This window comes from Neopelma chrysocephalum, unplaced genomic scaffold (genome assembly GCF_003984885.1).
Source record: "Neopelma chrysocephalum unplaced genomic scaffold, ASM398488v2 Primary Assembly neopelma1_97102, whole genome shotgun sequence".
In the NCBI taxonomy this organism is placed as follows: Eukaryota; Metazoa; Chordata; class Aves; order Passeriformes; family Pipridae; genus Neopelma; species Neopelma chrysocephalum.
Genome location: NW_020925744.1, coordinates 865,374 through 892,767, shown reverse-complemented (window position 1 = coordinate 892,767; position 27,394 = coordinate 865,374). Strand labels below are relative to the sequence as shown.

The 27,394-nt window shown below is 41.5% G+C and overlaps 2 protein-coding genes across 2 annotated transcripts in view; both read right to left on the bottom strand.

Moving 5' to 3' along the window:
- ARHGEF28 (Rho guanine nucleotide exchange factor 28) overlaps positions 1 to 13,330 on the bottom strand; it is a 124,178-nt gene extending 110,848 nt beyond the window's left edge. Inside the window, exon 1 of the mRNA XM_027671526.1 lies at positions 13,304 to 13,330. The gene's annotated coding sequence lies outside the window, so the exon portion shown is untranslated. The remainder of the gene's footprint in view (positions 1 to 13,303) is intronic.
- A 5,148-nt stretch (positions 13,331 to 18,478) lies between these two features.
- UTP15 (UTP15, small subunit processome component) lies at positions 18,479 to 27,350 on the bottom strand. Its single transcript, XM_027671514.1, has 12 exons — positions 27,119 to 27,350; positions 26,689 to 26,781; positions 26,420 to 26,604; positions 25,069 to 25,247; positions 24,163 to 24,288; positions 23,389 to 23,524; positions 22,206 to 22,290; positions 21,031 to 21,180; positions 20,747 to 20,848; positions 20,419 to 20,552; positions 19,902 to 19,960; positions 18,479 to 19,404 (listed from the first exon to the last, which is right to left on the bottom strand). The coding sequence occupies exons 1-12, from the start codon at positions 27,206 to 27,208 to the stop codon at positions 19,181 to 19,183; spliced, it is 1,563 nt and encodes a 520-aa protein (XP_027527315.1). The 5' UTR covers positions 27,209 to 27,350; the 3' UTR covers positions 18,479 to 19,180.
- Positions 27,351 to 27,394: the final 44 nt, after the last annotated feature.

The window sequence follows — 27,394 nt, the reverse complement described above, 5'->3', positions numbered from 1 at the left end:
ACGCCTCCCCCTCCCTCCGACCCCGGCCACATGGGGTGGGACCGGGCTCCGTCCCGGGTCTTTCCGGCGCCGCGCGCGCAGAGCGCGTGTGGTTTTCTCCCCACACACAGCCGCAGCACGAGAGGGGAGAGAGATGGGCAGCCTTGCCGGCAGTTGGTACACGCCCGTGGAGGTGGAGGGGGCTACTTCAGTGCACACAAAGGTTTGGCGTTCCAGGTTTGAGGGGGGAAGGGGGAGGGGGGATTCAGGGGAAGGCAGGGGAGGAATAGAGGGGAGGGACATCAAGCAGACCATGGGGGTCCTCGGACTGACAGAAGGGAGTGCGGGACAATCCCGTATGTAGTGTCACAGGTAAGCAGTGTACCTGAGATACGTGGTAACACAGTGGGGGTAGCATATAGCTAGGGTGGATAGTGGGGGCCCTTTACAGTGATGGGGTTCCCAGCCAGGCTGGATGGGTATGGGGGACACTACGGTTGGTCAGTTGGTTTGCTTGTTTGTTTGTCCTTTTGTTTGTGGTTCACCTGCGGCTACTGCCCAGGTTCCCCATGTTCTGGATAGACTTGCTTTGCTCTGTCTTGTAAGGGTGGGTAGGACAAAGGGATGTATCTCCTTATGATTATTTACAAAATAGGTGGTAGTAAAGTAGGAAATGAAAGACTTGCCCAAATCGCTCTAACAGGTACGTAGCCTGTATGCCCCTATGTGGTTGCATGTTATGCTGGCGATGGTACATGCCTTCGGTAGGGTTGGCCACGCCAGACAGGTCAAACCATAGGACCAATTACACTACATTCTTGGGCAGGATGAGCTCATTAGCCATCTGGCAGTCATCCTAGGAGAAGGACAACTCTAATTCCAAACCCGGGCAGATGGAGCTCGCTAAGCCCCGTAAGGCCATCCATCTAAGAGAAGGTCACTCTAATCAAACCTACGTCCTGAGGACCTCGCTGCCACTGTCCAAGCTTGCTCGGCCCTGGCAGATGAACCTTAGGATTAAAGGGTGGGTTCAGTTCTGCGCATACTGCATCTCACCTAAAAAATCCACTGCGCAGGCTTGAAGGCTTTACCCACATGCAAAAAGTCCTGCAGCAACGGGCAAGGGTCGAAACGGTAGGTGAAAGGTGCACTGGGAGCCGCAGACTCAACCCTGCATGCAGGCAGTTCAGGATATTGGTCATTTGAGACTGACGGAGATGAGAGTCTCTTGGGGCAGCACCCTGAACGACCAAGCAGCCTTTTCAAGGACAGCACTGCTTGCTCCACTCGGAGAGGGGCCTAGAAAAGGTGGCCTAAACAAAGCTCATCTCCACCTTCACCCGGTTGGTTAACCGCAGACCAACGGGCATCTTCGTCCAATGCGGTCGCACAAAGAGTAAAAGACAAAGGCATGCACCTGCCTCCAAAGGTGTACCTAAATTAACTCTAGCATGTTGGAACATCAGAACCATGCTTGATTCTGCGGACAGCGGACGTCCTGAGCGACGTTCTGCCCTAATTGCCCACGAACTGGCTCGTCTCAACATCGACATTGCTGCTCTCAGTGAAGTTCGCCTTCATGAGGAAGGCAGCCTCAGAGAACATGGTGCTGGTTACACACTCTTTTGGTCAGGTAAGTCCAGAGCCGAAAAACATCTCTCAGGTGTTGGTTTCATGATCAAAAACTCTATTGTCCCTAAACTCGAAAATCTGCCGACAGGTCACTCTGACCGCATTATCTCCCTACGCCTTCCACTAAACAACAACCAACACGTTGTCATCTTCAGTATATATGCCCCAACTCTCCAAGCTGACCCTGTTGAAAAAGATAAATTTTACACTGACCTGCGCTGCCTTACCCAAAAGGTGCCCGCAGATGATAAGATCATTATCCTTGGGGATTTCAATGCCAGAGTAGGTAAGAATTTTGAAGCCTGGAAAGGAGTATTAGGCAAGCATGGTGTTGGAAACTGCAACGATAATGGTCGACTTCTGCTAGAATTCTGTGCTGAGCAACAGTTTACCATCACTAATACTATCTTTCAGCAGAAAAATAGTCTGAAGACAACCTGGATGCACCCCAGGTCTAAACATTGGCATCTCATTGATTATGTTTTGGTGCGACGGAGAGATGTCCGCGATGTCCTCCATACCTGCGTGATGCCCAGCGCAGAATGTCAAACAGACCATCGGCTTGTGCGCTGTAAACTCAATTTCAATCTCAAATTCAAACCCAAAAGGGGCAGTATCCCAAGGAGAAGACTCCAAGTTAATGATCTCCAATCAGCCACAGTAAGAGAAAGATTCCAGGCAAACCTTCAAACTAGGCTCGAAAACCATCCCACAGATTCTGCAGTTTCCTCCCCTGAAACAATTTGGCAGCATATTAAAAGCAGCATCCTGCAATCCGCTGAAGAATCCTTAGGGTTCTCCCTCAAGAAGAACAAGGACTGGTTTGATGAAAACAATCAAGAAATCCAGGACTTGTTGAGGAAGAAGAGAACTGCCCACCAAGCACACCTTGCGCTGCCATCCTGTCACGCAAGAAAAACAGCCTTTCGTCTTGCATGCAGCAAGCTCCAACAGAAACTCCGTGACATCCAGAACAAGTGGTGGACCGATCTAGCTGCAAAAACTCAACTATGTGCAGATACAGGGGATCACAAAGGATTCTATGAGGCCCTGAAAACAGCATACGGGCCCACATACCAAGTCCAAAGCCCACTACTCAGTGCAGATGGTCAAACGCTTCTGTCAGATAAAACCTCCATTCTGAATAGATGGTCTGAACACTTTCAGACTCTTTTCAGTACCAACCGTGTAGTCCAAGACTCAGCAATTCAGTCCATCACACAACAACCGGTGAAATACGAATTGGATACTGCCCCCACTTTAGGAGAAATCCTCAAGGCCATACGGCAGGTGAAAATCGGCAAGGCAGCTGGGGTTGATGGAATTCCACCTGAAGTCTGGAAACATGGGGGCCTTGCACTCCATGCTAAATTTCATGAGCTTGTGGTGCGTTGTTGGGAATTAGGCGAACTACCTTCAGACCTTCGTGATGCAGTCATCATCACCTTGTATAAGAAGAAAGGTACTAAATCAGACTGCTCAAATTACCGTGGTATTACTCTGCTCTCCATTGCTGGCAAAATCTTGGCAAGAATACTCCTGAACAGACTAATACCTGCTATAGCAGAAGGAATTCTACCTGAAAGTCAGTGTGGCTTCAGAGCCAACAGGAGCACCACAGACATGATATTTGTTCTCAGACAACTGCAAGAGAAGTGTAGGGAACAGAACAAAGGTCTCTATGTAACCTTTGTCGACCTCACCAAGGCTTTCGATACTGTCAGCAGAAAAGGTCTTTGGCAGATTTTGGAACGTTTAGGTTGTCCCCCCAAGTTCCTTCAAATGATCATCTCACTTCATGAGGGTCAGCACGGCCAAGTCAGATATGGCAACACACTTTCTGAGCCCTTTCTAATAAAGAATGGTGTGAAACAAGGCTGCGTTCTCGCTCCTACCCTATTCACAGTCTTTTTCAGCATGATGCTCCAAAGGGCCATGGCAGACCTCAATGATCAGGACGGTATCTACATTCGATATCGTACTGATGGAAGCCTATTCAACCTAAGGCGACTGAAGGCCCACACTAAGACCTTAAACCATCTTGTCCGGGAGCTGCTTTACGCTGATGACGCCGCCCTTGTTGCCCACACAGAAGCAGCTCTGCAGCGTTTAACATCCTGCTTTGCAGATGCTGCTGAGCTCTTTGGGCTGGAAGTCAGCTTAAAGAAGACTGAAGTTCTCCATCAACCTGCACCTCAGGAAGTCCCCCATCATCCCCACATCACCATCAGCCAATCAGAGCTCAAATCAGTCCAACAGTTTAATTACCTAGGCAGCCTCATCTCCTCGGATGGTAAGATTGACGGGGAGATAGACAACAGGTTAGCAAAGGCATATAGTGCTTTTGGTAAGCTTCATAAAAGAGTCTGGCGAAATAAACACTTGAAGAAAAGTACCAAGATCAGTGTTTACAGAGCCATAGTGCTGTCTACTCTTTTATATGGCTCCGAATCATGGGTCATCTACCGCCACCACCTACGTCTCCTAGAACGCTTCCATCAACGCTGTCTCCGTACAATCCTGAACATCCACTGGTCAGATTATGTGACCAATACATCTGTTCTTGAACAGGCAGCAATCACAAGTATTGAGGCCATGCTACTGAGAACACAGCTACGTTGGGCAGGGCACGTCTCTAGGATGAAGGACCACCGCCTCCCTAAGATCCTGCTTTATGGTGAACTTGCCACTGGCTGCCGCAAGAGAGAAGCCCCGAAGAAAAGATACAAGGACTCCCTGAAGCAACAACTCAGCCTCGGGCATATTGATCACCATAACTGGTCTACTCTGGCCTCCAATCGGGAAGCCTGGAGACAAACCATTTATAACGCTGCTGATGCTTTTGAGAAAGCACGCAGGATCACCCTTGAAGAGAAAAGACAACGCAGAAAGAATCGAGCCTCGCAGAATATACCACCTAAGGAGTCTTTCTGCTGTGTCTTTTGCAACCGGACATGCCTTTCTCGTATTGGTCTTTTTAGCCACCAACGCGCTTGCAAGAAACGTGGGTAGAGCCCTTCCCAAATCTTCGTTCGCGAAGCCTAGCCATGAGATCTTGTTCAAGCCAGGGTGCAAATGTTCTTAAACAGAAAGAAGGCCTACCCTGAGGGAAGTCTAAACAAACTAAGGAATTTAGGAAGTTAGATCCGAAATGGGATAATAGGGTTGGGTAAACGTGTCAACTACTGTGCTAAAGGGTGAGCTAACTACAGCTACTTCTAAAATCTACAAAAAGCTAAAAATCAAAAAAATCCATAAGCATTAAGACTATTGAAGGAGAAGAAAATAATGATCACAAGGAGGGGAAAAATTTGAAACTTCCTTCAGAGACCTGAGCCACAGTACTGAAAACTATCACCTCCAGACATCCCTGCACCAGACAGCAACATTCAACAGCCTCCAGTCTCAGGAAAAACGAAGAATGGTTTTTGGTTTCATTAACTTTGCTTTTGAATGAGCAAAGAAAGCGACTCTTCAGGAAGAAGCCTAGTGTTGTAGGACCTACATAAAGAGGTACTTCAGCACAGCTTAACTCCATTGTCACAGCATCTACAAACAGAATAAACCAGCGAAATTATTACACACCCATCAGGAGGTACTGATATCATTATACATGATTCATGTCTGTAAACTAGATCAACATCTTTCATATTTAGGGGGGAAAAAAGGATATTAAGCTTATCAGCTACCCAGTTGCCCCAAATGTCCCTAGAATGTGGAAACACTGGTGTAATGTCTATGTTAAGGCTGGAGGAGGGGTGGCTGGTCTTAGTTAATATGCTGTGTGCATTTCACATAATAGACACAGTAAACGAAACAGATCAGGCTGAGCATGAGACACTCGTAGTTGCAGCAAATGAAGTAATGGGAATTTCATAATTTCTTATTTCTAGAGGCAAAAAATTATGTTTGACCACAAGACACATTGTAGCAACTTTTACTCCACACCAATATCTTAAGTGTCTGGTGTTGGTTTTCTAGCAACTTCATAGAAGTTATCCCCAAGGCAGGTTGCCTTACCACGCTAAACAGCAAGCTACTGATACAAGTCATCACTGGAATATAATTATAGTCATCATAGCAACTTTGATTTCTATACTTCCAATGCACTACATCCTCTAAATTCATAGTCTAAAAGTAGTATTCCTTTCAAATAAGAAGAGCATACCAGAAGAAACTCCACATCTTTACAGCAGCAAGATCTGAGCTCACCAGCTATGCACAAGTCTTCTACTTGCTAAAACAGGCCACAAAAAAGTCTGTCTTAAGAGAAGGCTGTCTCAGCTCAGATATGGCCTTGTTTTTACAGCTGAAGTTTCCAAGAACAACACAGTTGTGCAGCTCATTGCTTGTTAATGCATAGGTACAGCCTTCTATGAGTCAGATAGGATTTGAGAATTTCCCTGCCTACAATGATCCATCCACCATCCCAGCATACACTCCTTTTAAACCATGAATTTGTTAATCCTCATCTCCTATTGCCCATCGATTTATCTACATTCACAAGGACATACATTCTTGCAGTTTTAAAACAGAAGGCAAAATCCTTTACAAAATCACTGGTCACAAATTGTTCAGCCAAAAAAATCCCAAAGCTTTCATATAGTATGAAAAGAGTATCAAGGTAAACACTAATCCGGCCAGCCTAGTCAGCAGTAAAATTGAAAGAGAAGAGTTTCTTATTTTCTGTGGAGGGAGGAAGTATCCTGCAGCTGACTCCAAGGCATTTCACACCACCAAAGCTCTGCATTTTCTAGCAGCACCATCCTGAACTCAACCTTAAAAGCAGCAGCACGGGTAGCACAGACTCGTAGGTACAGAAGAAAACAGGGTTACAACGTAAGTTAAGAAACAGTAACGTTAGTTCTGCAAGGAGTAGTTTAAGGTAGAGCTTTTCACAAGTGTCACCTCACAGAACAGATGAAGCGCATTAATATCTATCCCAGACCTCACCATTACTGCTACTCAAAGGTCATCTCTTCATGGTTGGCTAAAACAAGACATGTCAGTCAGCTGTCTGACACCATTGCTCTATTCTACTGTATAAAATCCCTTCACCTACAATGGTTCTCAATCTTTAATGGAACACATGCAAACTAAACTCCACCATCTCCACTGCAAGAAAATATGAGCACATTCAAATCATTATGCCACACGAAGAGAACGAGAAATACTGCTGGTTACTTCTGTCATATGACATCTTCCTCCTCTGCAAGGATAAGAAAAGCAGGTACCCCTGGTGGCCTAGTGGTTAGCGTGCAGGACTTTCACTGCTGCGACCACGGGTTCAAATCCCGGTCTCCTGGCCTGATGGAGGTCGTTAGCCCTGTGTGGCCATCCATCTATGAGAAGGACACTCTAAACAAACCTACGTCCTGAGGACCTCACTGCCATTGTCCAAGCTTGCTTGGCCCCGGCAGATGAACCTTAGCATTAAAGGGTGGGCTCAGTTCAGCGCAGGCTGTGTCTCACCTAAAAAAAATCCATTGCACAGGCTGGAAAGGTAAAAGACCTTTCCCCAAATCTTCGTTCACGAAGATGGGCCATTATATTATTATATATATATATCAGTCTAGTCTACCTATTCCACAACAAGTGTGCACAAGAAAACATAACTTAGCTCTTCCTTTGGAGGATAATCATTGCATCACCAGTACAATAAACTTTTTTTCGTGTTGGGTAATACAAACACAATTTATTGGAGAGATGGTGCCATCATGGCTTCTATTCCCTTCACTCTTTGCTTGTGTCACACTGTGGATCCCCTGGGAGCCTGTGCAATTGGAAATAGTAAGTGCCTAGCTCAACATGAATCCTGAAAGGATAAATAACCTGAAGATTTAGCTCATCAGAAGCAATCAATGTTATTTATACAACACTGACTAGAACGATGTTGAAACAATCAGTACTTTCCACATGTAATGCCCTGACAAACCAGCTTATAATGCTGTTTCCTGGATACAAAGGGGTGCCTAATGGTACTCATTGCTTCCTGCAGAAGAACCAAAAAATGTCCACACACAGCACTGAGTGGCCTTTTCTGCTTTTCTCACACTCTCAAGAGTCCTGGTTGTTTAGAAAAAAAATTTACATGAATGGCTCACGTCTTTCCTCCAGTTGGGGCTTACAGTAACTCAGCCTGGCTGCTGGAAGTGGCTGGGAGAGGCAGGAAAAGGATGCACGTAGGGAGGAAATACTCAGCTCTGGCTATGGTGCAGCTCTTGTGCAAACTCCATTTCAGAGCAAGGGATTGAAGGAGATACCATCACATGCACCTTACCACTCACCTCCTCTGTACAGCAAAATGCCGCTCAGGTCCCCAAAAAGCAGGGTCCACAATGCACACGAGGCGCCACGTAGACAAATGCTCTCCAGTAATGAGCAGTCGTACTCCACACAGCAAGGGGAGGGTCGAGCTCCTGACATCGTGAGTGCATGTAATTTCACAGAGCAACACCTGATCCCTTCCTCTCACATATGCATCTCTGACACAGAAACCAGCAGGATGGGCATCTAACAGACAAACAGGTCCAGTTTCAGGCACTGCCCACATTACCAATGGCAGGAGTAGCAGGATTCATCTACACACAGAAAAAAACCTTTTCAGCATCCAGTTTAGCAGTAAATTTATTGGAATCTTTTACTGTGATGTGCTGCAAACTGGAGAGACTTGCAGCAGACATTTCATTCAAGCAAAGGCAAATATACAAAAACGAACAAAAAATCTTGAAAATAATTTTATTTAACTAAACATTTTTTTAATCTACAAAAACCTAGTGGCAAATGCTATTGCCAATCCCTGACCAGCTCAAGTTATTAAGACAAACAGCAACACGCAATTTAGATTTTATCAAAGATGCAAGAGATTTCAATAATCCCTCAAACACTTTTCCTCACCCAATAATTTATTTATTGGTTGTCAATTATGGGACTGTCATATATCCAATTTTTGCAACATTACAAATTTTAATGTAAACCATGGTGTTCCTGGTTATCAAGATATGTTAGAAGGATATATGGAAATAAACCAATGGAAAATAAAAACACCCAGTATTGGCTTAACTGCATTTTAAGATGCGAGTTATCAAACATTTTTACTCTGTACCTACCACATAAATTAGATAAGGGGAAGCATTATCTCAGCAGAAAGGCATTTCTATCAGTTGACAAGGTGACCCTCCAGCCAACACTGTGACTACTATTTGGCTGTCTTAGCACCTACTGTCTATCATCAGCTTTTTCCTAAACACAAAAGAACACTTTTTGATCCCACAACAACCCAGCTCACAACCTGCAACTTGACTCTCTCCTCTTCCTTGTAAATAAAGCATATCACTGTGGGAGAAAGAGAAGGTGAAGACAGGACTCTGGCTTTGATGCTGCTCTGTGATCCAGTAGTCACCCCTATGGACTTCACTTAACTCAGGGCTCTGTGGCTGCCAGAACGAGCCTCCATGGCTCATTAAGCAGCACCAGACAGCAGTCTCTGCAAGCCTTGCAAGCACGTGCAAAGCAAGAGCAGTGTACAAGACATGTATTTCATACTTCCATGGATCAATTCGAAGATAACAAAACATAAGGTCTTCGCTTGTGCTCTGCTCACTATATTCTCCTTTCACACCATAATCCCACACCTTTGTGCCACAGACCTGCTGTTTCATAAACTGTAAAGCAACTCACTGAATGTCAAAAATGTCATACTATGTAAATAAACCACCAGTGATGCTTCACAGATGGCTTGGAATTCAATTCTTCCTTTCTTTAATTATATTTCTTTTTGGTGATGGTCACATTGAAATTCATGTCTATAAAACACTGAAGATTAGTGTTACAACAACCATCAAGACAAGCACATTAAATCTTTATTTCTGATCATCTGAAGCAACAGGAACCCAGAGGCAGGCAGGAATACCCAGAGCATCCCATGTGATGCTTTAAAATGTAACAACTTTTTCTAAGAAAATGTCTTGCACATTGTAAAAGCTAGCAGCATATGCATATCAAGATGTCTACTGAGCTCTCTTCTGCTTGTTGACTGTGTTACAGTCACCATTATCACTGTTTCATTATTTTTAACTATGCAATAGTCTGTAGGAGGTAGGTGCTACATCAACCTACAAGACAGCCTCTAAGATGGACACGAATTACTGTAAATACTCTCTCTATCTCTCTCAGATCTTAATACTCTTCAAAACCAGTGAGATTTCAGTGTGGTGCTCACAGACCAGTCAGTTTCTATTAATAATGCTCATCCCACAGTTTCCTCTAAACAAGTACAGCAACAGAATCAAACTATGTTTCTGAATTTACAGATTCCATCTGATTTATGTTAAATCAGTACACTGAAGGCTTGCTCACAGTTTCCCAAGAACCAGGAACTCCCTTTGGGATAAACGTGGTACAGAATGTTCTTTTAAGTGCAGATCCTTGCTCTGGACCTGACTAACAGACCTTGGAAGAAATAAATTAAAGGAAAAAGTAGCAAGGTGAAAATACAAGGATAATAAATACCACATTCCTAACGTTAAAGTTTTAAACTTTACAGACAAAGTTTTTAACATGACCTTTTTACATCATTTTTACACTTGGGTTTCCTGAACATCTAGAGTACAGTGGATATAGAGGGGACAAAGCAAAACCCTCAGCTAGTAGCTACATAAGCCCATTCAATTACTGCCTTCTGACAGTATTCAAACTGAGAGGTAAAATAAGCCTTTGCCTATTAAATTTATCATGAAGCAGCTTGCACCAGTGTTGATTACTTCACCAGACATTAGCTGCTCTTGAAGCAAGTGAACAGAAGAAATGCAGCTAAACACATTTTTAGCTGTTTTAAATCATCGCTCTTTTCAACAACTGGAGGAAAAAAGAAACCTAGATCTTTCTCCAAAACAACATCATCCCATTCATGGTTATCATATTTCTTTTAATTTGTTAAAGGGACAGCCATTTTATGTTCCTTAGAAGGGAAAATATTTAAAGAGTCTTCAAAAAAGGATCACATTTTTTAACCTTTTAAAAATAGGCTTGGGTTTTAAAACACAGAAACAACTCTAGGAAAAAATGCCTCTTACAACAGAAGCCTGCTCCTGAGGTTGGCAAAATACATTCTTTATGCATTCCTGAATTAAGATTCTTAATGTAGCATTTTCATTTCAACTAAAAATAAAATGGGGCTCTAGATTTTTAGAAACCTTAAAAATTTAAAAGTTGGTTATACATTACTGAAAGACAAAAAAACTCCCAAATGTATTTGTAAGGTTACTGAAACAAAATAAAATATGTTTGATAATATTGCCAGATACCTGTCTTACCTCTCTTACCCTTTCAACACCCATTTTGACAGAGATAGTAGCTATCTAATTATGAAAGTTTTAACAGCTTTTAGAATTTAGTACTCCATAGTTTGGGCCCTATGAAACTGTGGGACCAGAGAGAAAGTAAACCCTTTACAGAGTTCATGCAGCGCAGTTGTACAGTTTACTGGCAAGGTAGAAAAGAAGTGGACCAGAAATATTTGGTTCTACATAGGCATTCAAATGCATGCTCCAGTGCTATCTGTGACACTTCATCATTACTCAGGCTTGGCCATCCACCAAACTGCTATAACTAACAAGGTAAGGGAATATTCTGTGTGTTTAATGACCCTTTTGTAACCTGTATTCCACTTTCGTGTACAGTTAGAACTGTGCCACAAACTCTAAAACCATTAAGAGCTAGAAATAAATTTTTGATACCAAAAGTCATTAAACATAATTCTGATATTCAAGGAAGCAGCTTCTATTGAGAAAGGCAACTATTCCACCTTCCAGCCCTCTTCTAACTATTCATGTAGTTTGGTGGTACCTGCTTGTCTTAATGATGCTAAACCTGAAAGATACAACTCACAGAGCTCAACTAGTTGGTACAGAAATCTGTAAAATTTTGAAATTTCTGTAATTTTTGAAGAATTTCAACAGACGATATTGAGGAAAATTCCATAAACATTCCTAGACAGGTGGTGAGAAGATGCTACAGGTGTAGTAATATTCAAGCCAATACAGAAGAGTAAAAAAATAAAAAGGAGCACTTCAGTCAAAAAGTACAAAAACTCCTCACACAAGCAAAGACTTTTGCAGCTTCAATACTTGGGCACAAACATGCATTGTGATAAAAATTCTCCTTCCTGTTCTAGGCAGCACCTTGGAAACTAGAATACTTATTTGCAGAAGGTACACATATTCCTGCCCTGAGATTACCATATTCCCCATGTATAACCGGGAAATCAAGATATGCATGTGCTGACTGATGTGTGCCCATGAAAAGAGCTGCTTTTTGGATGGTAAAGCCAAAATCTGGGCAAATCTGAGTCACTACATTAGTCATAGGGTATCCTTCCTATATCGTGGTGCAAATTCAACTTGTTATTCAGATCCAAAGAACGTCAGGCCACTACACACCATACCCTTTTGAAATGACCCCACAAAGGAACTATTCTCTGGAGGAGAGAACGGGAACTTCTGCATAACAGCAGCAGTTTCAGATCAAGCAAAAGGAATATTCATTCATGATATTACAGAACAAAATGTTGGCATAAATGCCTAATTTGCAAGTCAAATGAGAAGGTCAGATGAGTTTCCTGGTAGACTATTAAGATACATCTGCACAATCACTTTCTTAGTTACAGTCAATATTCAAACACCACTCTGGAAAAATAAAAGCACTTAAGTACTAAAATATTTTCACCATTTTGTCCTGTCAATTTTTCATACTGAATTCACAGAATACAGTTAATTTTTTATCTATGTAGAAAAATCCCTCTTACTCAAATCCTACTTCCACAATATGTCGTGACGAGCTATTATCTCTGTAAAAGAAAACATCTGTTAGATTTTCAATCACATTTGTGTGCCTTGTAATGACTTATGAGGAGAACTATCTTTGTTTTTGTATAGGACCAGATACAGAGACAGGAATAAATCCATAAAAATGAAGAATTTTAGAGCCTTTTTTCTATAGAAAAATCACTGTGCAGGTTGAAAACTGGCCCATCTCTAAGCTCTGCAAACCAGTGTCCCAACAAAATGCACCCAAGAACTGCTTCAAAAGTTGCTTATTATTTTACCGTTAGAAAAGCTTTCATTTCCTTTACATTTTTTGAGTGTTAAAGAAGTTAATCAGTCAAAAACTTTTGCTCTGTCTGAGAAAGGCAAACACATTTATGATCAAAACTGAGTACCTTGTCCACACTGGGGCAAGAACTTGGAAAAAAAACCACGACCAGCTTTTACGGCAAAATAATGACCTTAAGAAAAAATACAACATATATTTTAAAAAAACAACCAAACAAAAAACCCCACAAACAACAATAAAAAAATCCCACAACATACAAATCCCTCTCCCCCGTTTTGGGGCTTTGGAAGGCAAATGACAGCCCAGGCACACGCTTTGCCAGGACACAAGCGGAGCCCGGCCGGGCGCACCGCGCACCGTCCCAGCCGGGCAATATCCGCGCACCGTCCCAGCCGGGCAATATCCGCGCACCGTCCCAGCCGGGCAATATCCGCGCAGCTCCCTGGAGCTCGACGTCGCGCCCCGGTGAAGGTTCAGGACAACGCGGCGCTCCCCGCCCAGCGCAGCGACCCCGGAGCTGCCGGGCAGCAAGTGCCGCGGGCCGGGCTCCCCGCTCCGCCCGAGGCAGAGGCCGCCTTACCTACAGCGAGCGTCCCGGGAGGGCTCCGCCGCCACAGCCGGCGCGGGAGGCGGTGGCAGCGCTGAGGAGCCGCCTGCGGGACTACGGCGGAGCGCGCCCGGCCCCGCGGATGCACCGCCCCCGGGCCTCGGAAGCCCGCGGGGCTAGGGAACAAAGTTGTGTGACGGCCCCCGGCCACCCGAGCAAGGTGGTGCCCAGCTCCTGGGGAGCAGACTCCGGGGCAGCCGCCCGAGCTCCCCACCAGCAGCTGGAGGGACAGCGAAGGGACAGCGGGAGCCCGGCGGGGAGCCCTGCGCGGCCCCGACTGCGTCCCGGTCCCGGGCGGGGAAGCCCTGGCGCCTTTCGGAGGGGCGCGCTGCCCTCTCCCGGCCGGAGCGCAGGGTGCGAGCCCGCCGACGGGGCAGGAGCCGCGGCGGCCCCGGCACTCCCTCAAGGCAGCCGGAGCCTTCCCCTCCCCTCCCGTCCTCTCTGCTCCGGTCCGGTCGTCGGGCGGCGTTCCTGTAGTCAGCAGTACGCGGCTAGGATCTGCCCACGCAAGACGCTGGTTGATCAGGCTGCTTCCCGGCCGCTCCAGATGCGTTTCGTGCGGCATAGTGCATTGATCCCGATAAACCACACCACGTTTCGGCTTTTCAGCTGCCAAGCATATGCAATACATAACTTCAGCTGTTCTGAAAATCATCTTATGTTGATTCTGTCAACCTGTTTCACCGGTAATGACGGTGAAGCACTGAAGATGTGGGGTTGTGAGTACCAGGTTCCAGATAAGGACTTCTCAAGCTCCCTCTTACTGCACTGTAATTGAATTCGTGATCTGTTTGCTGTTGATGGACAGCATACTTTCTTCATAACAGCAGCATTTTAGCACAATGTCATGGGTATGAAAAAAAGCTTTACCCAAGTGCTGTAAGCAGTGCATGAAAGAATTAGTGTTTTACTGTGAGACGGTGGCTGGTACACAACAAAGGTGTGTATTTCCTTGGTAGCCCAAATATCTGGGAAACACAGGAGACTAAAGGTAATAAGAGAGAGAGTGAGAAAGCGTAAGAATGCTGGGTCTGTTCAGCCCAGAAGCAGAGTTTAAGTAAGGTCTGAGTATTAGTTTATTGAGCAATGCTACTCACTGTAGTAATGCTAGTCACTTTAGTGCTAGTAGTGTAGTGCTAGTAACTTTAAAACTGACTAAGCCAATACTAAGTCCTAGTTATCCAAGTCCTCCAGTGCTGTCATCTGAGATCAAAGGTCTATTGCCATACTTTTCCATCCTATACTCTTTTCCCATACCTACAAGGATTCTTACAGCTCCTGACTTTTAAACTGAAAACCACTTGCAATGAGAATAGTAAGCACATTAATAGTGTGTTGATAGTTTAAAAAAATTGTACATAGAATAATAAAATCCATCTGACATTCCAAGGCCTACACATTGCCTATTCAACTAATAGAAAAGTTGTATCCAACCTGGTAAATGCACTGGAAGACACTAGCTAATAGCACAAGATCACAACCTGACTCACATTTCGTAATAAAAAATTGAAGCTTCTCAGTTATGTCTTCTTACCAGATGTCCTTAACACAATTAAACTCTGCTAATTCACTTACCTTGAACCATCTAAATGCATTATAGTTTCACCAGCATTTTTAAAAATTAAGCATATTAGACTGCTGTAACAGAGCACAGGTCACAAAGGTACTGCCCCAGAGGAGAGACAGAAGCCAGTAGAACCCCATTACCACCCTGACTGTTTCAGCAAGAGATTCATGGCTTTACATAGGTGTGTGTTCATCTCTAAAGTTTAAACTTTTTGATGTTTTACTTTGGGTAGCGGATCACACAGAAAAACATCTCTGCATAGTACAAGGAAACAGGGACTTTTGTGCTGTCCTTGTCAGAACAAGTCCACAACTCTGAGTAGCAGAGATAACCTGCTAGTTACGGTGTAATCAGAACTTTGGAAAGTTAAATATACCAGAAGGAAAAAGTACAGGTTGATGAGGTGCAGCCAGGTTAAGGGTGGCTTAGAGCACCTTTCCTTTACATCCAGCCCCAGCATACTTTACTGGAAACATACAGAGGGATTGCTTTACTTCAGTTGCCATATTCACTCACCACTGTATATAGCAAGCTATCCAAGTGCATGTTATCCTAGAAAAGAAGACAAATATAAGTGCATCTGCAGAAGCTGGAGACTCAGGATTTCAATTCCAAATTTTCACAATTGAAAAAGATACAACAATTAATATCTAAAGGTTGTAATTGAATTTACATAATTTCCAACAGGATGTAGTATTACTATAAGATACTGACAGGTCTCAGTACCAGAGTAAACCAACTCTTGCATTTCTATCATGCAAATCTGTTGAAATACAAAGATATTTACCCTCAAGAAGTTAGAATGTGTAAGTGATCTAGCAATAAAAATTTCACTCATTAGCTGAATTAGTCCAGGGAAGAGAGATCAATGCCTTTCCTGGGGAATGTTCAGTTGAAGGCTTGATAAAACCAACAGTGACCAACCAGCTCATCTCTCCATTTCTCCCACATAATTCAGGTGCTTGAACACAGGAAAGGGAAGCGTTTACTATTAATTCTGGGTGCATTGGAGAAGCCTCCACACTAACTGTACTCCTGAACCACAACATTCAGTGATTATTCCCTCTTTTCAACAAAAATGCTTCCTAGGAAAAGTATATTAAAAAAATTAATAACAGACATGCTTTTGTAGGTAACTATCTGCTGTGGGGCAAGGTAATTTATTAACTATATTTTAAACACAAATCAACCTGGTTATTCCCAAATGACCTACAAGTAAAGGAACACGTCGTATGCAATAAATGCCCACTTTTCCATATAAGTAGAATAATATGCTTTCCCAAAACAGGACACTCAGCATTACAACCCCTCCAATCTAATGCACAATTAATTATTTCAACTATTTCAGTTCATGACATTCTATCTAAATACTTCAAAATATTAGATTCTGGAACATAAGGTAATGGACTGCTGGAAAAATAAGTACTTTTTCATATAACTAAATTACTTTTTCACTTGTAGAACAAAAACGTGCGTGCTTGGCACTGCCGTAAAACATTTTAAACATGCACCAGCACACTACAAACTGGAACTGTTTTTCCTATTTTATTCAACCATCAACCTGCCAAAAAGCCAGAATTTTATATAAGTATATAAATTTTATATAAGTTTTATATTACATTATATAATTATTATGTATTATATAAAATGAGAACAGTATCTTATGCAAGCTCCTCGATAACTTGATTATGTTGGTACTGAAGAAAAGCTTGCATAATGTAAAAAAATCTTATTAAATGGGAAAAAGAAGCTATTACCTTTCATTAATTACAGAGAATAACAAAGACACAAAGATTAGACAACTTTGGCAAGTTTGTCACCTGAACAAATACTAGCTTTCAATGCAGAGGTAGTAAATCCAGTAGAATTCATAATACAACTGGTTAGTCAAATAAGACTTCCAAATTTCATTTTACTAGTCTTGTTAGACATCAAGATCTTAAAAAGCATTTGTTTCTCTATGTTTTCATCAGATTTCCATTTGTGTAGACAATATCTAACATCTGTTTTCATGTCTACCTTGGCAAACTCACTTGGAAGAATATCATGAATGGTAAACATCATAACACATCAAATAAATGTAAGATCTGAGAATCATCGGAACAGTTTGGGTTGGGAGAGACCTCTAAAGGTCATTTAGTCCAATCCCCTTGCAATTACTTGAATGTTTACAGGGATGGAGCAACTACCAGCTCTCTGGTCAATCTGTTCCAATGTTTCACACTTTCATTGTAAAAAACTTCTTTATGTCTAGTCTATATCTACCCTTCTTTAAGATTATAAAAATTACCCTTTGTCCTGTCACAACAGGCCCTGCTAAAAGGTTGTAATTGTCCTTTTAAGTATTGAAAGGCCACAAGGTCTCCCTGGAGCCTTCTCTTCTCCAGGCTGAGTAACCCCAATGTTCTACCCTCCAAGTCTCTCAGCCTGTCCTCCTAGAAGAGGTGCCACAACCCTCTTCATGGCCCTCCTCTGGACTCATTTCAATAGATCCATATCCTTCCTGCACTGAGCACCTGTCTTGGGTTACACAGATTCTGGTATCCACCTTTTCTTTTCTCTTTTCCCCAAACATGTCCTTTTTTTTTTTTTTCTTTTTGGTGTTTTTCCTTCTTTAAAGAGACTGAACTGCTAGTAATTACTGACTCAAACATTCGACCATATACAGTGACTGCCCAGGCACTGTAAGACACTGGACTATTGGTGCCTATGGCTCAATCAGCAGTGTGCTTTGCTAACAATGTGCAGAGTGGCGACCCAGGCCAGGGGCTGAAGGTGAGCACATCTGACACCTGAGGCTACAAGCTTCGGTCACACTGAGCTTCTCATCCACCAACACCTCCAAGTCTTTTGACCCAAAGCTCCCAGCTTGTGCTTGGGATTGCCCTGACGCAGATGTAAGACCTTGCACTTGGACTTGTTGAACTTCATGAGGTTCACATGGGCCCACTTCTCAAGTCTATCCAGATCCCTCTGGATGGTATCCCGTCCTTCAGGTCTGTCAACTGCATGACTCAGCTTTGTGTCATCTGCAAACTCACTGAAGGTGCATTCAATCCATTGTCAATGTAATTGATGAAGGCATTACACAATACTGGTCCCAGTAGAGACCCCTGAATGACACCACTTATCTATCATTCATCTCTATCTGAATATTGAGCCATTGACCAATACTCTCTGGATGCAACCATCTAACCAAATTCTCATCCACCAAACAGTCCATCCATCAAATCTCTCTCTCTCCAATTTAGATCAAACTAATCGCTGTTTTAATCCAACTTCTTCCTATGCTTCTGCTAGCCACACATCAAACTTTGAGACACTACAATGGATACATATCTTAGACATGAATATTGTCAGTAAGAACTGAGAATACGTTTAATGTCAAGGTTAGTAGTTTTCAAGCCATGGAAACCTGCCACTGCCAAGAGAAATGTGTGCCTTCAACTCCAAGCAATACTGGTTCACAGAATAAGGCGGCTCTAGGAAGAACCTAGTGTCATCCTAAATGTACTCAACAGCCTTTAGCACACCTCTGTTTCCAATGTGTACATAGTGATACAGCACTGCCTGAAGTTAAAATAAACCATACCCTAGCATTCAAACACATACTGATAATAATTTAGACAGAAAGTGATAGAATTACACAAAAATTGAGTTCTGACATTTAACTGAATATTTTCTCACTGCTGTGTATTTCCCTTATTACAATAATTTAATTTGAATTAATTTCCCTTTAGAAGTATTATCTACTTTCTGTATAATTCATATTTTTCAATATACATAAGCATGTACTTCTTTTCTTGAGTCATTTTGCGATTTCCGAGGAATTCATGGAAGTCTGAAATGAAAATGAAGCAGGGAGAGAAAACACAATGTATCACATGCATATGCCGTTTTATTCCTGTTTCCAAGGATGTGAGACGGGATACTAACCTTAAATAAGGACAATGACACGCTAAAATTAGACAAACCTCAATTATTTTCTTGTAAATAAAATCAAATCATTATAGTACTGGATGCCAAACACACACTTTAAAAAGTTACATAACTCTGGAACAAAACTTTAAAATTCAATTGTTTAAAAAATTTTGCAAGGAAAATTTTGAAAACTTCCTTCTTTCTCTGTCTTCAGCAATCAAGCCTATTCAGCAACACAGTTTGCAGAGATCTTCAACGTAGAAAGGCTTATTTTGACAGTCACTATTATAAGAAGTTACAAGGAGAACAGATCATATATTCCAAGTCCACAATATTTTTGTGACAATTTGCTGTGATGGCTGTCAGTCATTCCTATTTGTTTTAACGGTCTCTGCAAGACCATTACTTTCATTCTCTTCTAAATATGTACCTCTTTTCTCAGTAAAAGTAGCAAACAGTGTATCCATCATTCCCAAAACTTCTAGTAGTTCCTCTTGATAGTCAATCTCTTTTCCTATAGCCTCCTGAAGTTTCAAGAACTGTTTATCAACAATCGCTGACTGCCCAACTACAGGCTGATAAATATCTGTAAAGAAAAACATCACTTAAGAATCCACATATTTATAAAAAGGTGAAAATTATAGTAGCTAGTTAGAGATGCTTTTAAGGAATCTGGCACAAGTCCAACTCTGTGGACAAATAAAACAACTTTAATGGTGTTCCGTAAACAGTGGTCATATGTACTCAATATAACAGTATGTCAAACTAATAAAAACATGTTTTTATGAGTTCTAATACTATTTTTACCTCACAGAAGAAGTTACTTGTACTATGTAAGCATAGAAACATGAAGTATCAAAGGTACTTAAGAGACCACAAGGAGCTTCCTGCAGCCAATGCAAATCAGATACTGACTGTGGTTAGAGTTATCTGGCAATGTCTCTTTTTGGATCATTCTCTTGACACTGACTTCATACTTATAAACAAACCCATAAAAGTTTGTTTTCTTTAAAATTTAGCACTTTCAACCTTATTTCCAAGCGAGCTATATAACTTTGAGAATCTTTTTTGTGTTGTCCTTACCAGTGATCATATCTGCAACAGTGACCAGCACAGGAGTAAATCGTGGCTCAATTACACGCCTGCAAAATTGGAAGACATTCTAGTTTTACTACTTTTATTCACTGCACTCCTACCACCAACAAGCAGCTTTCTCACACAGGCATACAGACAACTACTTCTTCTTGAAGACACAGCACAGAACAGCAGTCACAGATGCAAGTCAAAAAAACCCCCTATATGTGGTATTCACCCTCCTCCTTTTGGGAAGACAGCGGGGGGTTGGAGGACTGGCAAAAGTCTCAGGTACATGGGGACGTAACAGATCAAGGGTTGAATGTCTGTCAAAGAAGTAGAATATCTCATACTACCAGCAAAACTGTTCTGTGCTAACCGGTAAACTGTTTCAGACCTATCCCAGCTTGCGATCAGAATGCAAAAGGCTTGTGAGAGCAACCTGTGATCTGTTGAAACTCTGTAACAAGTTATTGGAAAATAAAAGTGTCAAAATAGTTAGAAGGAACTCAGGTTAAAATAATACCTTGCCACAAAGGTAAGGAGGAGATTAACTTGCTTCTCATCTCGGCCTGCAAGTGCACTCCTCAATGTTCCTCTGCGATGTAGTTCCTGCATGACTGCAACCGTAACTTCAGGAGTATGAAGCATGATGGGTGGCTGGACACATATAGAAGAGTTTAGTACCAAAGCAGTATCTTTACACACAACACAGGGGTGATATCAGCAAAACCAAAATGGAACCCAAGTTTGATTCCTTTCTAGTTACACACTAAGATAAAATTAGTTTGACATACAGGAAAAATTCACATCAGGTGATATCACATAACTGATGAGAAAAACCAATACCTTACCTCCAGGACCGCATCAAGAGCCTTGGAAGACTCAAAGCTCTTCAGCAGCTTGTCGTATTTCCTCAAAACACGTTTTACAGGTTTACTGACACAGAAATCTTCCTAGGATTCAAAGAAGAGTTCAGAATTAGACAAATACACACACATAATAGATTAGATGTATTACCATGAACAAGCTTGTATGTCTTTATATACTCCCTCCCTTCCCTTTCTCCAACCCAGCACATTCCAAAAAAACAATTTTTGACAAGGGCTTCAGTACATATTTTCTCACCACCTCATACCTGTTTTGGCATGTAAGTTCTTCCTTTCACATAGGTTCTATATGCTGGTTGTCTCTTCTTTTGAGATTTTTCATTCCTTTCTTCAGGTTTCCTGTGTTTAACATTTAGCACCCCATTGGTCATGCCTACAACTATAGTTTCATCTTCAGGCTAGAACAAAGAAATCACAGAGTTAGGACCCAAGTGCTTTATTTGCTGCTCTATCATGGAGATTTTTAAATTTTTATGTTTTGTGATAAGGCTCAAATAATAGTGTGATAGATACCTCTTTGAGGTCCCATGATCAAATACTTTGTTCAAAACAGGGACAGCTTCAAGGCTATGTTCATAAGCAATATTACAGACTAACTAGTGAATCAAGCTCAATTATGCATTAACATCCTTCTGTAAGTATGAGGTTTTGTTTTTTTCAATGGCATACAACTGCCTTTGGCTATTACATGCCAAACAACAGGCATGACTACCACCTAGGAGAAAGCAAAGCTATCATGGAACAGCAGAATTTTGAGAAATAACTGAAAGTTTTTCAAAACACTGGTCACTTACATAACAAAGTAGGTATAAATTTCACTCAGAGAAGCTGTGGATGTTCTATACCTTGAAGTGTTCAAGGCCAGGTTGGATGGGGCTTTGAGCAACCTAGTCTACTGAAAGGTGTCCCTGCCCTTGGCAGGGAGGCTGGAACTAGATGATTTTTTAAGATACCTTTCAAGCCAAACCATACTATGATATAATAAAAGGCTACAAAATTATGACAGGTATGATGGAGATCAGCTGGCCAATGTCTCATTTAAAGGCATCAACTGAAGATAATGAAGGTTCAAGTGGAACAATAAGAAGCAATTCTTCACACAACAAGTATCAGAAATGTGGAACTCCTTGTCAAGGAATCTAGGCAAAGTTTCAAGTTTGCTGAAGCTCAAAGAGGGACTGAGCAGGCTCAGTCTTATTTCTCTACGTAAGAGAAATTCTTTGACTTACACAGAAATCACACTCTGCTGAGCTAATTTCTCATGTATTTATTACTCAGGAGGAATATAATCAGTCATCTCACTTTGCATCCAACAGCACTCTTCTGAAACACCTCCAATAGCCACGAAAGCAAAATTAATTACTTTAGTGACTTAAAAGGTATCAGTAATTACCTTATCTAGGAAGATGTCTACTGTACTTACCGACAATGCAAGACTAAGGATGGATGTTGCATAATTAAAGCTGTGGACTACTTTGTAGGATGTAGTACTGTAAATCTTCACATGCCTATACAGAAGAGTAATGATAAAACTATTGTTAGTAGTGCCTTATCATAGTCATTTTACAGGAATTTCATCACTCTCAACTTCCATAGATCATTTAAGGAAACTGAGTATTGATACAATGCATTCCTCAGACTACCACTGAGCTTCTTAATTATTACTGTTAAAAGATATCCACAAGTTCAAGAGAGGATTGCTCTTACCCCAGAAAAGATGAAAATGGGGCAAGGACAAGAGAAGAAACTGAAGGTAGATGTAGTGACTATCTGACTTCAGAAATGCTTATTAGGAAACAGCATCACTTCAAATTTGTTCTTAAATTTTAAATGTATGATCTATTAGCAATTTCTGGAAGTAAATCCATAGATATTGTATCCAGCTCCTCCTTAATGATTTCGTTGAAAGTATCAAATATTTTAAAAATGGGAAAACAAAACATTATCTTACAAGGATGAACTGTAGCGTTATGTAATCATAAAGCCTGAGGTAACCTAGGAAGTACAGGAGGGAGGAGGGAAACAGACCATTGTCATTTCAGATCACTTCATATTTCTAATGTTTTGGAGACAACAGACCAAGTACCAGTATTCACCAACTTCAAACAAACAAACAAAAAAGCAAGGAGGTCATCTTTCACCTGTCATCTCGGGTACAAAAAGCAACAGCATGAGACAGAAAACTCAGGCTTTTTAAAAGTGAATACTAACACACTTTTACTATTTAAACTGTATTAAAGAACAGTCACTTTACAGAGACTGCAAAGGTCAGTTCAGAAATTAAAAAAAACCAAAACACTTATTCAGAAGTTGTCCATGTGCATTCCCATATGGCACATGCAATCCTTACTGACATTCAGGTTAGTAAGAAGAAAAGGTTAAGGCATATCATAGAATCATAGTACAGTTCAAGGTGGAAGAAACCTTTCAAATGTCATCTAGACCAACCCCCCTGTAATAAGCAGGGACATTAGTTACATACCTTGGCCCCGAAACCTGTTCTCAAGTAAAGCCCAAAAAAATGCACAGATTCACAAATCCTTTCCTTTCAAAGGGAAAAAAGTTCTAAAGAATTTAAATCTCAAAAAGCCACAAAATGTACTAACCTGTCCAGGGATCCTGACAATAACCTTTGTCCAGAGCTGTTCAGGCATAAACAAGTTACAGTTTTGTGGTGATTTTTAAGTGAAACTAGTAACTGTCCGCCTTTTAGTACATCCCAAACTTTGACATATCGACCTCCTGTGAAAAGGAATAACATAAAACAGTCTTACATATGTACACATTTACACTTCTCTGAAGTTTTCACAGAATAATACGGTACCTCCTTCATGACACAGTTTTCTGTGCCTACTCACCATCCCTTCCATTATGACTATCTCCTGGGACAAGACACAATACAAGCCTCCTCCTTTTTAGGCCATTCTAAATGGAGCTGAATGATTCAACATACTCCTTACCAAAAAACCAAAAATCTGTAAACCACTGGGTCACAGGACTTGTGATGCAATGGCAAGAAGAGACTAAAAAACCTTGTCAACATTAAGAGAAAGACACAGTCCCATCTTTTCAAAACTTCTTAAGTATGTTCATTCCTTCACTTCAGCACTGGGCTAATTAAAGTCTGTATTTTGTCATTAAAAATGTCTTTTTCTGGGTGGGCCTACTACAAGAATATCAAAACAGAGACAAAAAGAAAAGACTCCTACTCCTCCAAATAAACACAGATTCCTAAAGAAGATATTTGAGAAATCTAGCTGTTACATCACTTACCACTTCATTACGAAATTAAAGCACCACACAAAAAATAAGTAGCTGTAGTATTTCTCAAATTATGACCACAGAAAACATACTTGATATATTTCATTTTATTGAATTACCTGCAGATACTAGAAGTCCACCAGAAGGGAATAGAAGCACGCTCTCCACAGGATGGCCATGTTCTATTGTCATGACACTACTTTTTGTTCGTGCATCAAATAGTTTCACAGTGTGATCATAGGAACCTACAAACACCACCATAAATGGCTTCAGTTTCATAATTTCAATTATTTCAGGAACTAAAACAGCCATGTACTATAATCTAAAGGAGCTCCTGGCTAATAGTAACGTTTTAAACCACACACTTAAAAACTCTGCATGGTTTATCTTGGTTATTTTACAGCCTTCAGGCAACATAAAATTTCTAATTCTAGCCCTAGCTTCATCTCAGTCCTTAAAAGTAAATTGCTTTAATTTTATTTCACTTCCATTAATGAAGTGTATTTACAACAATAAATAATAGGCAACCTGATGAAACCTAGACTCTCGTGCCTCCGGATGTAAGGCATATTAGGTTTTTTTCACAGCAGTTCACCACAGATTAATAGAAAGCTACTGCCAACAAAACCAAAGGAATGGTTTCAAAGAACTTTTCATGTGACCTTTTATTTTGGAGCCAGAACTACTGTCCTGCTCTGGAAACCTGATAAAATACCTCAGTCAACCCCAGCCAAAGGATAGATTCACAGTATTTTCTTAATTTTTAAAAGCTAGTTAGAACAGTTCTGTTAACCCAAATAGGCTAAAACGAAAGATGTTAAAACTCAGTTCATGCTGAGTTTCCCCAAAACATCAGTGTCAAGCTTAAAAACCAAGCAAAAAAAGGAAACAACAAAGTAGGCATTGTGTAGGAAGACTAATCCTCCACTATGAAAATATAATAAACAAGATCCTACTGAATGAAAAATTTTCTTTCTGCATTTTTCTTCAATCCAAAAGAAGCATAATAAAGAATAAAACTGAACCTGTTATAAAGACATCCGCATTCACTTTACTTGCACAGCCGCATCTCACATAGTCAGTATGCTCGCTATATGAGACGATTTCTGTGGCACTTGGAATATCCCACAAATTTGTTGAATAATCATCACCACCAGAAAATATCCTGTATTTATCGTACAGGAAACCCACTAGATGAACCGGTCTAGAAAACAAAATCCACAATACCCAAAGTCAAAATACAACATGTTTCAAGAAGAGTTAGTCCATATGAAGAGTTTAATAAAGTATGTTAACTTAGAAGTGCAAGGTGTTTTTTTACATTAGAAGTTACCAAGCCTTACTTTAGAGGTTAAAGTATTTTAATTTTTGTATTTTCAGGCAGAAGAGGGTCATGCTGACAGATGCTTACCTAAGCACTGATATGGTATGCTTTAAATGTTTTACAGGTCTCCTTGAAAGCTCATTTGAAAGCTCTAAATTCTGCACTTGTTACTTAGAGGTCTGTGTGCTAGCACTGTCCTTTAGAAAACATTTACAATAGTGAATTTTAAGAAACATTTATTATAGTAAATTTTAAGTACGACTGGTTTGGACAATCTTCTCATCCTTTAAAATTGCTATTTAAATCTTTATTATCAATGTAACATCCCAACAGAGAATGACTTTTACGGAAAACACAGATACACAGATCTTATTACAGTTAACCTTATCATTAGAGCCTAACACCTGATCTACAAACACAGACCTCAAAAAGAAACACTCACAACACCAACCTGGGTGCTTCCCACTGAAAGGGGGGTTGTTGTTGTTCTACATAGATGAAATACGCATTGGTCTTCCACAGCACAGCAACCCATTCAAGCATTGTCTTCTCCTCACTGATACACAGAACTTCTAACTCCTTCCCCACCCCAGCCTATCATGATGAACTTTTTACGTTTTGTTTTGGTTTTTTTTTTAAGGGATCCCTTCTCTTCCTGGCATACTTCTTCATTGTTTTTGTTTAGACACTTTTTAGAACTCTTTTTCTGCCAGCATCAAATATAATGTACTTATCAGTGTCAGGTAGTCACAAGACTGTATCTGCACAACATATTAACAGACACCTACTGGAAACAGAAAACGTATTTACTCGTCTCTATACTCTATGCATATTTAGCATTTAAAAAAAAAACACCTCCCTCCAAGTTAGAATTTAACTGTAAAATCTACTTTTCAGATAAGATCTGCATGAGACAGTTGCAAGCAACATGTATCAGTATTACTCAGATTTTCAGCAACATGCAAAGCAGGCACATAAATACTATATGCTGGTGAGGCACTGGCACGGGTTGTCCAGGAAAGTTATGGAGGGAAAAGCCAATACTGTCTTACTTAGTGTGCCCATCGAACTGCCTCAGTGGTGCTCTCCCACTGACATCGAAGAGGCGGATGCTGCTGTCCTCGCTGCCTGCGACGAGCAGCTGCCCATCGTCCCTGTACGTGGCACTATATGCGGCATCTCTGAAGCGAGAGAATGTTTTTATGGGCTCCTGGGAGTAACGGCCATAAATGTGGATCTGGAAAAACAACAAGGCGTTAAATTTTCTTGTATCATATCAACACAAGGACAGCATCATAAAAACCTCAGAAAAGCCACTTACCCTCGAGGAGGCTGTGACAGCATAGTTGTATGGCGGGACCGGGGAAAAGTCAATTTTATTTACTGCACCGAATTCCTTTATCTGAACAGGTGTCTAAAACAATAGTAGTAAAGATCGTTAAAAAAACATTACCACACCACCAAACAGGAACACAGCAAAATAAAAACTACTTCCTACAGAGAGTTCAAAACTCCTTTAGAACCAAATCGTTTCTTAATCACAACGATACCGAATTTCACTTCTGCCAGGCTCTGCTCCGGCTCTCACAGTTTTTTTCCAATATACTCATTAAAACCGACCCATTCATTACGTGTTTTCATGAAAAAAAAACCCTAACTCACGCGTATTTAAAAAATACTTCGATTAGTTGCACGAAAGCAGTAAAAAAAACTTCCAGGGTAGTAACTGAGGCTGTTGGGCCGCCTCCTACCTTGTACCCTCGCCAGTACAGCGTGTCCTGCGTGATCTTCTCGCCGAGCTTGGGGCACGCCTGCACCACCACCGGCTTGTACGTGGCCATGGCGCTCCAGGCGCGGGGGCCTCCGCGCACGGCGAAGGCTCCCGCCGCGTCTCCCCTGACCTCTCCGGGTCAGGCGGGGGCTGTCCGGGAGAGGCTCGGGAAGCGCGATGGGATCGGGACACGCTGCGGGCGCGCTATGGCGGCACCGGGCCGGCCGCGAGGAGAGGCAGCGCGGGCGCACAGGCA